The 12,306-nt window shown below is 56.7% G+C and overlaps 4 protein-coding genes across 4 annotated transcripts; 2 read left to right on the forward strand and 2 right to left on the reverse strand.

Annotated features, from left to right (window-relative positions):
- Positions 1-766: 766 nt before the first annotated feature.
- On the forward strand, positions 767-2,825 carry IE81DRAFT_369185 (hypothetical protein; the record flags this gene model as incomplete). The annotated part of the gene is made up of 2 exons (XM_025517215.1): positions 767-1,970; positions 2,062-2,825. 2 exons carry the CDS (start codon positions 767-769, stop codon positions 2,823-2,825), a joined length of 1,968 nt encoding a protein of 655 aa, XP_025366486.1.
- A 64-nt stretch (positions 2,826-2,889) lies between these two features.
- IE81DRAFT_34415 (hypothetical protein) lies at positions 2,890-5,768 on the reverse strand. The gene is made up of 5 exons (XM_025515779.1): positions 5,589-5,768; positions 5,271-5,469; positions 5,133-5,204; positions 3,952-5,053; positions 2,890-3,883 (listed from the first exon to the last, which is right to left on the reverse strand). The coding sequence occupies exons 2-5, from the start codon at positions 5,444-5,446 to the stop codon at positions 3,023-3,025; spliced, it is 2,211 nt and encodes a 736-aa protein (XP_025366487.1). The 5' UTR covers positions 5,447-5,469; positions 5,589-5,768; the 3' UTR covers positions 2,890-3,022.
- A 1,173-nt stretch (positions 5,769-6,941) lies between these two features.
- Positions 6,942-8,392, reverse strand: IE81DRAFT_350275 (hypothetical protein; the record flags this gene model as incomplete). Its single annotated transcript, XM_025516505.1, has 2 exons — positions 6,942-7,937; positions 8,084-8,392. 2 exons carry the CDS (start codon positions 8,390-8,392, stop codon positions 6,942-6,944), a joined length of 1,305 nt encoding a protein of 434 aa, XP_025366488.1.
- Positions 8,393-9,865: 1,473 nt separating this feature from the next.
- On the forward strand, positions 9,866-12,293 carry IE81DRAFT_350276 (hypothetical protein; the record flags this gene model as incomplete). The annotated part of the gene is made up of 2 exons (XM_025516506.1): positions 9,866-12,181; positions 12,273-12,293. The coding sequence occupies 2 exons, from the start codon at positions 9,866-9,868 to the stop codon at positions 12,291-12,293; spliced, it is 2,337 nt and encodes a 778-aa protein (XP_025366489.1).
- Between the last annotated feature and the right edge of the window lie 13 nt (positions 12,294-12,306).

A 12,306-nucleotide genomic window follows, 5' to 3' on the forward strand; every position in this document is an offset into this window, starting at 1 on the left:
CCCAAGACTGCTTCTGCCCCTTAACCCCGGCCCGGCCCTTGCGACCACGATGCGCGCATGGGAGCGCAAGATGAAGCATCATCACATGGATCTCGAGGAGCGCGAACTGGGGCGCGCGCTCGACGAAGCCGCCTTTGCTGGGGGGGAGGGGGGTCTGAGCATGAGGCGGCTGCTTCAGATGACGCTGTGGCCGGTGATGCGGAAGGATGGCTTGCAAATGTGAAGGGAAGGAAGCGGAAGCGGAAGCGGGACCTTGATCCCACTTGGCACGCAAGATCGGCTTTCGCCTTTACCCTTCCGTCGGAAAGCGGCACGGAGAGATGAGACGGCGGTGCATCCATCCGGTCAGGCACTCGGGTTATTACTGCATCGTACCCGTCGAGGTACCATTCAGCAAGCGGACATGTCCGCCCCCCCTCCTCCTCTTTTTTAACCAGCAGGCTTGACGTCTAACCCTCGGTGAAGCGCGGGTCCTTCATCTCGCCCAATTAACATGCTCAGATGAACACCGTGGGTCTGATCGTTGCGACGGAGTACAACGCGGCGAGGCGAGGTGCTGTATGCACCATGATCACGCTCATGATCACGCTCTAGTCCACATAAGCCTTCGAGATGGGGCTGTGACGCAGAAGCTACTTAAGGCGCTCTTCTTGATACTCTACATCGCCGCAACCTGGATCCGTTCAGCCACCGCACTCCAAGCCCCACGTCCACTTGAACACCCCCTCATCTCCCCGATAAATCTCCCTCCTCACTAAAAGCAGCGATGCCAAGACGACGCTCACTCGTCTTGCTACTTTTTATCACCTGCATCTCGGCGCTTCTTGCCATCAAGCCAGCGCGAGGGGAAGCCAGCACCAAATGGGACGCTTGTCAAAGAGACCTGAAGAGGTGTCCCCGTGGCACCGTCGCCGTGCGCAATGCGGCTCAACTCGATGCAGCGCTCAAGCAGAAAGCCAAAGTCATCTTCATCACCTTTGATGGTCAGCCGGAACGCTTTTGGACGGATCATGTCGCTGCTGCAGCGTCCGCTGCCGTCGATGCTGGCCAGGCTGAAAAAAAGGTGGATGATGCTGGTACAGCAAAAGATGGTCTTGGTGCCTCGACTCCAGATGCCTCCACCAAGACGGCAGGCAAAGGCTTGAATTTGGCACAGCTCGACGCTGCCAGTGAGGACACGCCAGACGATGATGAGAAGTTGGAGACTGGCGGTGCCCATGTTAAAAAGACGATGGGCAAAAGCTCGAAAGCAGAGCAACTCGATTCGGAAAAGGTCGAACAGAAGCGTGATCTCACACTGGGCAAAGACGACGAATCGCTGGACGCGACGGAGTCCGAATCGAAAGACGGTGGACAGGCGACGAGCAACAACATCGAAAAGACTGAAAAGACCAGCGAATCGGAAGGGAGCCGGGCTAGCACGAATGCCGGACTCGAAAGGAGTGGCGTCGATGCGCGAATGAGACACAAGCGCAGCGCCATTCGAAAGCGACAGCAAGCTTCGCAGGGTAAGGCTAAGGAGCCTGATGCGAATGTCGACGATGAGAGCAAGAGGGCCAAGAGTGGCTCGGGAGAGAGAGGAGGCATGCCTAGCGCACGTGGCTTTGTCATCAATTATCCAGTGATCATCCTGGGTCAGCTGGTGGATACGCCACAGGGAAAAGGTTGGCCAATCATCCAGCGCAAGACGGTCGGGGCGGATGAAGCGGTCTTCACCATCAACGTGTCTGGCGGAACAGTGTCCCTGCACGATTTGGAGATTCAACAAATGCAGAATACGGAATTGATGAATCGGGGAGGTGATCTACGAGTGGAGGATCTGAAACCTGCGCCTGTTGTCAAGGTTGGCAGCGGCACCAAAGCTCTGTTCAGCAATGTTGGCACAGAAGGATGGCTCAACACGTTCATTTGCGAGGGACAATGCGCATTCTTTGGAGGATTGATCGCTGGTTCAGCCAACTTTATCGTCGGTGAGTGGTCGACCCCGCACACTTTAGACACTGGCTCTTCGGGACTGATTCAAGGTGATGTATTGCTGCTTCGGCTTTTCCCCCTCGGCAGGCTCGGGCAAAATGTTCATGTGGGAGACACTGATCAGCGTCCGAGCTACAGGATCAGCAATTGGTATTTGGGACGGTGGTGCTCTTGCAGTCAACATGGCGGTCATCGCGTCTGAAGAAGGACAAGCGCCGAGCGCTGGAGATGGTTCTTACCTCGCAGCTCCGCTCAACAACCACGGCTCTTCTGCTAAACCCATCACCGTCTCTTTTCAAGACGTGGAGCTGGCGGACAACACCATCCTTCCTGCATTGTGGCAACAGACACCTGCTTTCAAAGCTCAGCGAGGTCAAGCTCCCAATCCTCGTTTCGTCCATCGAGGATTGTTCGGTGCTGGCTTCAAGGGGGACCAGAAGGTCGATACGGTCCTGGACGCGACGCGCCTATTGAGCAAGGAGGAATTGAGAGGCTTTCAAAGCAGACGTCAATTCTTTGGTCAGGATTGGTGCAAGACTGATCCCATTGCGGATCTGGGTCAAGCATTCTGGGCTGATCTAGACAATCCCAACAATTGGCCCACGGCGCGCAACAGCCGCAAGGGTGGGCGCATGAGCGGTAGCAAAGGTATGGGCGTAGAACAGACAGCTGCCCACAAAACCTCCAGTCTCGATTCGAATCTCGGCTCTGCGGAGAGTGGCAAAGGTTCTGGCGACGGGAAAGATACTGCTCAGGTCGAGGGCCCGAAAGTGGCAAAGCATACGAAACCCAAATCCAATTCTAATGCTGATTCCGATCCCAACCTCGACGACGAGAACGACGACGGCTGAGTCTTTTCTTGTCAGCTTGTCGAGTCACAAAGTGGAACACGCCTCGCGACTCGATGTCCAGAAAATTTGGTCTATTTTGCGATCGATACGTGTACAACAAAGGAGGGGGGAAAACAGACAACAATGGGCCAGCGTCAGGCTAGCCCGGTCCGCTCCATCTCTTCGCGATCATCAGCATTGCATCGCACATCGGCGTATCACTTGGCCTTGCTCGCCGAACCCTTGCTCAAACTGCTCAGAATAGCCTTTAGCAACTCTGCCAACCCACTAGCTCCCGCCGCCTGTATCCACTCCAAAAAGCCGATTCTCAAATCCAAAAAGTTGCTCTGGCCCGGTAGCAGGCCATTCTTTTTCGCTTCTCTAAACGTCCCGCTCGTCACTGGTCCGTGGATGGTGCGTTTGATGGCAGCAGTCGAGAGGGAGCTGGTCTTGCGCGAGCAGAGCTTGTTGAGGTACGTCTCCATCAATCCCACAAAGGCCGGTCCGTGCGTCAAGCTGCCGCTCAACATCGCGTCGAAACCGCAATCGTCGAGAAGCAACTTGACATGTCCAACAGTGGCCGGTTTGAGCGCTTTTTTGGCCAACAAGCTGATCTCCGCAGCGCAGCCCGCTTCGTACTCTTCCTCCTCCTCTTCCGCCTCTTGATCTTCAGCCGTGCCGGGCGCGGATGCGGCAGCAGATTCGTCCACCTTGCCATCCTCCAGCAATGCAAAAGCCTTGTTCCTCCACACAAAGTCGGCCATCAGCACCACAAAGGTGTTTAATCGATTTCCCTTCTTTTCCGAAAAGTACAATTGCGCCACGCTCGACCCCTTTTGAGCGGCCGAAAGGGCGTCCGACTGCAAGAGATCTTGACGGGCCGCAAAAGCTTGACGGATGGATTGCAGGACGGAGCAGAGCCGGGACAAGGTGGACAAAGCTCCGACGCGCGAAAGACTTAGCTGCAGCAAAGTCGAGAGCGAGGGAATGACGGAGCTGTGCACTCCTGCGATGCTGGGCGAAGACAAGGTGTCGTGCAGGTGCAGCACGGCGTGTTGCACAGCGAGATTTTGCGGGTACTGCATGCAAGCGAGCGAGCTTTTCGTGGTTAGCCTGCGCAGTCGAGACCATCAACCATTTGACTCACCATCAACAGACACCTTTCGCCATACAGAGCTGCATAAGCAGCTGTGCGTCGCAGCGTTTCCTCATGATCCACCTTTGCATCAAGCAGCGTCAATCCGTAATAGTGTTGTCTTCGATTCGCAAAGTCCCTTCTTGCGCGTTCCCAGTCGTGCCTAGACCATCGTTGAAGCAGGTCAGCCAGCGCTTGGATGATCCTGGCATTGTCCTGCGCCGAAGTAATGCTCTTGGTGGATGGACCACAAAGCGGTTCCAATATGCCGCCACGGAAGCGAGCCCATGGACCAGGAGGCAAGAGATAAACGAGATCCAAAAGGATCAGGTTCGGCTCGCGACTTTGCCGCTCTTGCATAGTCCTAGAACCTATCGTGGCAGTGAGCCAAGTCACGGCGAATGCTGGCAGGCCCACCAGCGACCAAAAAGTATGGACCAGATCGACTAGTCCTGCCGCTCTTCGGGCTGCTGGAGACTGCGCGACGTGCCCATCAAGGCCCGTAACGCCCTTGACGCCCCTGGCGATTGCGGCTTCAACAGCGCCTGCGATCTCATCCTGCAGCCTAGCGCACGCCCATTTGGCCATGCGTTCCAGACCGGGCCTGTCGTCCGACGCAAGCAGTGCCAGCTTGGTATGGTGGTGTGCCAAACCAGCTGCCAGATGGGCAGGCAGAATCACCTGAGGAAGAACATGTCCAAGCGCTTGAAGCGATCTGGCCTCGGTAATGAGCGGCGACTTGCCCTGAGGGTGGCAGATGGGCGGTGGAACGAGCGCGGCACCTTTGAGCAGCGATTGTCGATTGTTGGATCCGTTGGAAGCGTTCATGGCACCCTTTAACAACTTTGCCCTCTTGCGACCGCGCGCAAGCGCTTCTTCTCGAGACTCTTCTCGACGCGATTCGGACCCTTCACCACTCGGATCGAAAGTGTGCGTGCGCGAAACCCTCTCTAGCCAGCTCGTGTCCGGATGTTTGAGCGGGGCCAACAAGCCGCCAGACAGCGCGACGGAGGGAGGTAGCGATGCAAAGAGCAACGATGGTACAAAGGTGCCGTACGTGGCCAGTAGGGATGCCAGGGCTACATCGGTGGGATGCAGAGCACGCAAGGCTTGGCTGACGGGAAAGCGCGCAGGTCGGGTCCGGTCAGAAAGGCGTGATGGATGGGGAAAGGGGTAGTGTCGACAGCACTCACAGCTTGGTGATGCGGTATGGCTTGACGTGCGCTCTGCGCGTCAGAGCAGAGAGCAGAGCGCACAAGTGTGGTCTATAGAGGAGAAAGATGGTCGTAAGCAGCGTCAAGCTCGGTCGCAAAAGTCAGCTCGATGCGCACCTTGGAATGGAGTAGTCTAGGAAATGGAAGAGGACGCCATAAGCGCGCGCCAACTGGGCTCGAGCTTGAGCGGTGAGAAAGGAAGCTGGGAGCGTTGTGGTCGACGATGCTGCACCCGACAAGGACGGATCTGTTGCTGCCCAGAGATTGGGCAATGTCGGAGGAGGTTCGAGCATGCAAAGAAGAAGGCGCAAGAGCGCTGCCTGACGCGCGTGGACGATCGTGTTGTTCCAGCGAGGAGGCTGGGCAGTCAGCGGGAGAGCTTGGGAGCGCAGACCCCATCACGCCCCGGCGGGCCGGCTACATGACTTTGCTCACCTGCACCCTGACATCCACCTCTACCCTCCTGCTCTCTCCCGCGACGCCATCACCAAGCGCTGGCGCTTTACCCAAACAAGCCAACACACTTCTGACAGACGCCCCTCTCACTCTTGCCCCTCTTCTCGGTACGGCGCATCTGACAAGTTTGAGCGCTGTAGCAGCAGCCGTATGTCGCGATAAGCACAGAGAGATCAGCTTTTCCAATTCGGACGTCGAGAGACCTTGCGAGGAGCTTTGACTTTCGAGCAGCGCGAGTTGCGCAGCGATAGAGTCGCGCGTCGAAGGTGTTGTGGCTTCCGAAAGCAAAGAAGCCAACTTGAATAGCGGCGAGTCGCGCTTGAGCACACCGGCAACGGGCGCAGAAACCGACGTTCGAGAAGTCATGTTGAAGGCAAAGAAGGCGAGGCGCTTCGTTGGTCAGAAGCGAAGGGTGAGATGGTGGAAAGAGGAAAGAAAGGCATACGCGGGATGCAAACGCTCTACTTGTGCGGGCGAGCGTGTTGATGGTGCCGGCGGTGTTGATCCTTTGCATGGCTGATGCGCGCGCGCGTTTCGTTCGAATTGTTGGAGCGCGCGCGCAATATCAAGTCACGTGATCTGCTGTGAGCGCATCAATTTCTTGATTCCAACGGTGAATCAAGAACGCACGCAGCTGCATTCACAAGCGCATGAATCAAAACGGCGTGATCGTGTAGTGTTCGAGATTTTTTGTTTTTATTTCGGGAAAGAAGCCAGACGCGAGGAGTCAGATGATTTGTAGAGGGACAATGGGGGTCGCAGTGAGATTTGCGAGCGAGCGATTAGAACGCTCAACCCACGGCGGCGTACTTTCCCGTTCACGACAGGGGAACGAGAGACGTGTGGGGCAAAAAGACGGGACGGTGGAGGCGCATCGATTGTCCCCGTCGTGTTCCTCGAGTCAAAGTGATTTGGAGAGCACTTTGCGAGCGACGAGCAAAGGGCTTGTGTGGAAGAGTTCAGGAACGGGACGCGGCCGATGAGACGCGCGCTCGAGTGCAAGGCGTCGATCATTTTTTTTTTTTTCCCGTGCTTTGGTGCATATGAGTCAAATCTATGCAAAGTGACTTGGAAGAGGGACTCGGCATCGACGAGAAATGATGTCCGGAGCCTTGCCGACTTGATTTTCCAGCACGGAAAGGGAGTCAGAACGGAGCAGCGGTGCTCTTTTGCGGGATGATGGACGGGCCGGTCAGAGATGAGGCCGAGTGGGCAGGTGGGCAGGTGGGCAGGTGGGCAGTGCAAGGGTTGATGTTCTTCCCTCTGTGAAAGTCTTTGTTCGTCTTCCATGTGACTGCCATCGATGACATCGAGGACATTTCCCACGCAAGCCTAGGCAAAATGAGCAGGAGGAGGCGCGCCTCTTCCTCTTCCTTGTCCCCTACCTCTACCTCTTCCCCTTCCTTTTCCACCCCTCCCACCTCTTCCACCTCTCGGCGCCGATCCCACTTCTCCAAAAGTGCTCAGATTCAGACGCTCCTCTGCCAATCTGTTGGCTCTCGCGGTTCCCCTACCTCTACCGCCTCCGACTCCTTCATGAGCCCCGCCTCTGCTCTCTCCCGCGCCGGACGAAGCGTTTCTTGCACCTGCACCCGCAGCGCCCGGAACCCTTTCGTAGCGCTCCTTGACCTCGCTAGAGATCGAATCGAAGAAGCTGGTAGATTTATCGTAAAAGCTCTTTGGCTCTGCAGGAGGTGGCGGGATGGAGTCCAGTGATCCTGCTCCTCCCCCCCTTTCATTTCCATGGACGACGCCATCGGTCAAAAGTCCCACACTGTCCACCTTGGGGGACAATGCGGCAGCTGCTCGATCCTTTTCAAACTTGGCATTGGCTGCTGCAAAGTCGAAATCCGCATCCGGTACAGCGATGGGCGAACGGTTGTCGAATACCGATCTACCACTTGCTCCTGCACCTGCGCGAGATGCATTTCTCTGATTGCGCGGAGAAGTGGCTCGCGCTGCATTCTTCCCATTCGTGCCTTCGACGGATTGTTGTTGACGAGCAGCGGCTGCTGCGGCGTGAGGAATGGCTGGCAGATTGGAAGGCGTCGTCCCGCTTGCTAGACCCGTTCGAGCAGTCGTGCTTGGCTTGGAAGCAGCAGATGCCGGGGCATACGATCCTTTTTGAGCTGCAGAATTTACTGAAAGGTTGGCCATGGACGAAGCGAGTCCATTGGTCGTCGTAGCGATTGCTGGGGCAGCAGATGCGACGGAGGGCACGGGTACGGGAGCAGCGGCTGGAGCAATTGTCGCTTTGGGTGCGGACGCCGGCGCAGTGGCAGCACTAGCAGCGGATGCCTGCTGTGGCGCTGGCGGTCGTTGAGATGACTGCGGGTAGAACGAAGCCTGAGTCAGCCTCGCGTAACCCCATCGAGCATGGTCTGCTACCACACCCGGGGGGTTCATCCTCGCCCCCCACCACCCGGAGCATGTGCCATCTCAAACTGCGCACACTGCGCCTCAAATCCACTCACACTTTGAATTGCAGGATCGACAAAAGCGGGAGGGGCATCAGGTTGAGCCTTGATGGGGTTAGGATCGTCGATTCTCAAGTCCTTGACATCTGCCGCTCTAAAGACGATGAACTCGTACGTTCCATCCGAAGCTGGCATCTCATCCTGAGGCCTACCTTGAGCGGCCAATCGACCCTCTGTTCCGCAGGCTTTCACGTGTTCCAACGAGATTGTCGCTTCTTCGGAAGATAGAGAGGCTAATCTGCCTTGGTAGCGCACCTCCGACTTGGAGGTGAGGCTGATGAGCGCTCCGATAAAGTTGGCCGCCATGATGGGCGAGGCAGGTGCAAAGGGCCTGCGAGGAGCGAGCAGAGAGGACCCCTTTTTTTTTGCTCTGATCGAAACCGCTGCTGGAAAGATTATGACGTGCAAGCGACACCGAGATGGTGGTAAGGAGCGATGATGGTCGGATGCGATTGCGCTGGAGGATTGGTTGATTTGTGCATGCTGGCTGGCTGGTGCGTGCGTGCGCGCGAGCCATGCACGCACGCGAAGATTCGTTGATACACAAGCGATTGCCAGCGCGAGGTTTGAGCGATGACTGCACGCGCTGTTTGTGCGATGAGCGAGTCACTGCTTCACGATCCACGCGTGCGCACGTCGTTCCCCCAAGCAACCCCGGCAATCTCATTGAAACCCCGCTTGCACACCAGCCTGCTCTACGTACCACACATCAATCGTCCCCAATTCGATTGCCAGCCTCGGTAGAAATTTTTTGGCTTTACGTGCAGTGGCCGATGCAGACACTTCACTCAAAAGTCAAAAAAACTCTATTCGAAGTCGGTCAAGTTGGTGTGGCGGTGTTACTAGAGACGGCAATCATGAACAAAGGCGCTTCATGAGTTGAAACTCACGTGCAGTCAGTCGGTCGGTCCAAGTGGGTGTGTTATTCGAGAATGGCAGGAATGGATATAGGGCGCGTTATGATTACTTGATCTTGGGAACCCGATCAGCAAATTGAGTCTGGGACTGCGTTGACATCATCTTGTCGCGCGCTTGCACACACACCCCGCCGACAGACTTTGTGGCATGAACATCCTCGATACGAATGACATATTTGGATACCTTCTGGCTTGCACGGCGAGATTGACCGAACGAACTGCTGTTTCTCAAAAGCACGTGAGCGAGAGCGAGAGCGAGAGCGTGGCCGGAACCGCGCAAGGATTGAAGAGATGTTTGAAGAAGCAACAATCAAGGCTATACTCGTGACTGCTGATCACGATCCATCGAATCATCGTGAGTTACGCGTCGATTCAGGGAAACCCGCCGGCCGGGTCAACGTGGTAATGATTCGCAATTCATGTTCACGTGTTAACACTCGAAAGGCGCGACGCGTGATGCGCGCTTGCTGATGCTTCAGAGGCATGATAATGATAGCGGTGCGGTTTGAGAAGGTTCCGCCGCAGGGGCGAAGCGGGAGCGGGAGCGGGGCGGGGCGGGGCGGGAAGCATGTGTCGATGGGGTTCTGTAGCTGGAATGTCAATGTGAACATCAATGGTCAATGGCGATGGCTCGATCTTTTGGATCGAAGGTCTCGCTCCTCGCTCCTTGCTCCTGCCTCGAAACACGCACACAACACATTCACGTTCGCTGGGCATGCTCCGGTGCAGTGCATTTCTTCAAACTCACAATTCGCTTCAGCACCTTGCCCGCGTCTAGACTCCGAGGCAGGCGAGCATAGTCGACCGACTTGGCAAGTTTGACTTCGACTAGCGATCACGGACATCTTGCTTGTCGGATGCCATGCCCCCTGCCCGGCGTAGGCAGGATAATCACCTCCAGTCACGCTCCACTAAGTCAGCAACAGCATCAGCATCGTCCAGCTTCATCGTTCCTGATGCTGTCACCAGCACCAGCACCAGCACCAGCACCAGCACCATTGCAAGCCGTCCACCTGCACAAACTTCCCGCTCACGCCGACCCAAAGGTGAGAGAAGGACGAGGGCAAGGGGCAAAGGGAGAGCGAGGAGTGGAACGAGAACAAAGAGAACAGCTCCGAGCTCGTCTGATTTGAGCTCGAAGGAGAGCAGCGCGGAGGAGCAGCGTAGTGATTCTTTCGCATCGCCTTTTAAGGAGGCGGATGAGAGCGATGGCGAGGAAGAGGAAATGGCATTGCGAATGTCGGCTAGCATTGGACGCAGACGCAATCCTTCCAGAAGCATCGTCTTCTCGTCAGATGAGGATGAGAGCGAGGGCGAGGGCGAGAGCGAGGGTGAAAGTCAGGGCGAAAGCCAGAGTCGGAGTCCGGGTCGGCGTCAGAGTCAGAGTCAGAGTCAGAGTCGAAGTCAAAGTCAAAGTCAGGGCGAGAGTGGAGAAGAGGAGGAGGAGGAGGAAGAGAGCGAGGTGGATTGGACGAGCAGCAGCAGCGATGGAAGGCTTGAAAATCAGGTTCGAAGGAGAAGAGCAGCCGTCATCATTCCAACTCGTGTACGACAAGCAGTGTCGAGTGCGAGTGCGAGTGCGGGTGCAGCTCGATCTTCCAAAATGGCGGACGATGCTCGAGCGAAGACAAACAAGCTTCTGAACGGCACCACCACCTCCAATCAACAACAACATCAAAAACGACCGCAAGCCGCGCCCTCAGCTGCTCGTCCAGTCTGGCCAATCTTTCGAAACTTTGCACCTTCCAACTCCCATTCCACATCCGCTCCTGCTCCTGCTCCTGCTCCTGCTCCTGCTCCTGTCAATGCGAACTCGAATGCAAAGACTGAACAATCTTCTCAAGGTGCAGCGCCACCTCGCAAAAGGCAAAAGAGGGAATTGCAAGGATTGGCATTCTCTAGTCCGGGACCCAGGATGATGGCGAGCAGCCTCGATGGCGGCAGCGCTGCTACACTCGATCAAGAAGGGGCGAGCGGTGCAGGTGCGGGTGTGGGTGTGGGTGTGGGACGTAGGAGCAGCGCTAGAAAGCTTGCGCATGCCGCTCCCAAGCATGATTCCGTCAAAGCTGCTGCTGCTGCCCAACAGCATCAGATCAACGCAAATCCACTCAAATCCTCGCATTCCAACACACTTTACACCTCCAAATCCATCACAATGGCGAATGCGAACGGCCACCCACAACAACAACAACAGCCATCTGCATCGACGCGCGTCCGCCGCGATCCTGCGCATCAGGACGATCATGCGGGCACTTTGCCCAACAAAAACGTCGCGGCGGTGGCGGTGGCGCAGGCGCAGGCGCAGGCGCGTGCACAGGGCGCGGGTGCGAGTGCCAGTGCGAGTGCGAGTGCGAGTGCGAGTGCGAAGCAGTCATACAGCAAGAAAGAAAAGGTGAGCAGCAAGCTGTCCGCGATCACGACCACAACCACCTCCAAATCGCCATCGAGATCGCGACGCACATCCTCGACCTCAAATTCAACGCTCCACAACGGCAAGGCGAGACCTAGCAGAGAGAAGAGACCTTCGTCCAGGACTGGAGATCCTCAACTATACTTGCTCGCTCCTACCAGTCAGACTCGATCGACCTCACCCGCAAAGGCTAGGGACGCATCTGCGTCTGCTGCTTCGTGCACCTCTTCTACCCACGACGACGGCGAGGTGCGAGCGTCGACTGACCTGGCAAAGCGAAAGAAATGCGGGTCTGGCTCTGCTGCGCGCACCAAGAGCAATCGTCGTGCTGGTGAGAAAGCTGCGCGGAAAGGATTGCCACTCGGCCTGAATTTCGATTCGTCGGAGGAGGAGGAGGAGGAGCATCGTAGCAGCGACTCGCAAGATTGCTCCGACGAAGATTTGGCTTTGGCTTTGCCCCAATCGGCCCGTTCTTCATCCGCCTTCATCTCTCCATCTCCTTCGCCCTCCGCCTCTTCCTCTTCTTCTTCTTCTTCATCTCCCTCATCTTCATGGGCCTTCTCCCACTCATCTCACTCGCAGCCGAGACAGGGGAAAGAGGTCCAATTGGTGACGACGACGACGACGACGACGCTAGAGGATCTGCGCGAGCTGCGTCTGCGACGCATCAAGCGCGAGCTGCAGAGCGTGTACGAGCTGCACGACGAGTTGCTGAGAGAGTGCTTTCATTTGGAGAAATTCGTCACGCTGGTCGGCTTTGATCCGAAAGTGAGTCTATGTTGCGAGATGGAGGGGGGGGGGGGGGAGACTCGGCAGGAGCGTTTGGGACTGTTTCCGGTGCGAGGTGGGGACTCGGCAGGAGCGTTGGGGATGTTTCTGATGCGAGAAGGGGA

Source organism: Ceraceosorus guamensis (genome assembly GCF_003144195.1).
Source record: "Ceraceosorus guamensis strain MCA 4658 unplaced genomic scaffold IE81scaffold_126, whole genome shotgun sequence".
Classification (NCBI taxonomy): domain Eukaryota; kingdom Fungi; phylum Basidiomycota; class Exobasidiomycetes; order Ceraceosorales; family Ceraceosoraceae; genus Ceraceosorus; species Ceraceosorus guamensis.

Coding starts and splice junctions, on each gene's coding strand:
- IE81DRAFT_34415 (XM_025515779.1), bottom strand. CDS start 5,446: ATGCTCGAACCTCCTCCGACATTGCCCAATCTCTGGGCAGCAACAGAT. Junction 5,205..5,270: donor CTAGACTACTCCATTCCAAG/GTGCGCATCGAG, acceptor TCTCCTCTATAG/ACCACACTTGTGCGCTCTGC. Junction 5,054..5,132: donor CCATACCGCATCACCAAGCT/GTGAGTGCTGTC, acceptor CTTTCCCGTCAG/CCAAGCCTTGCGTGCTCTGC.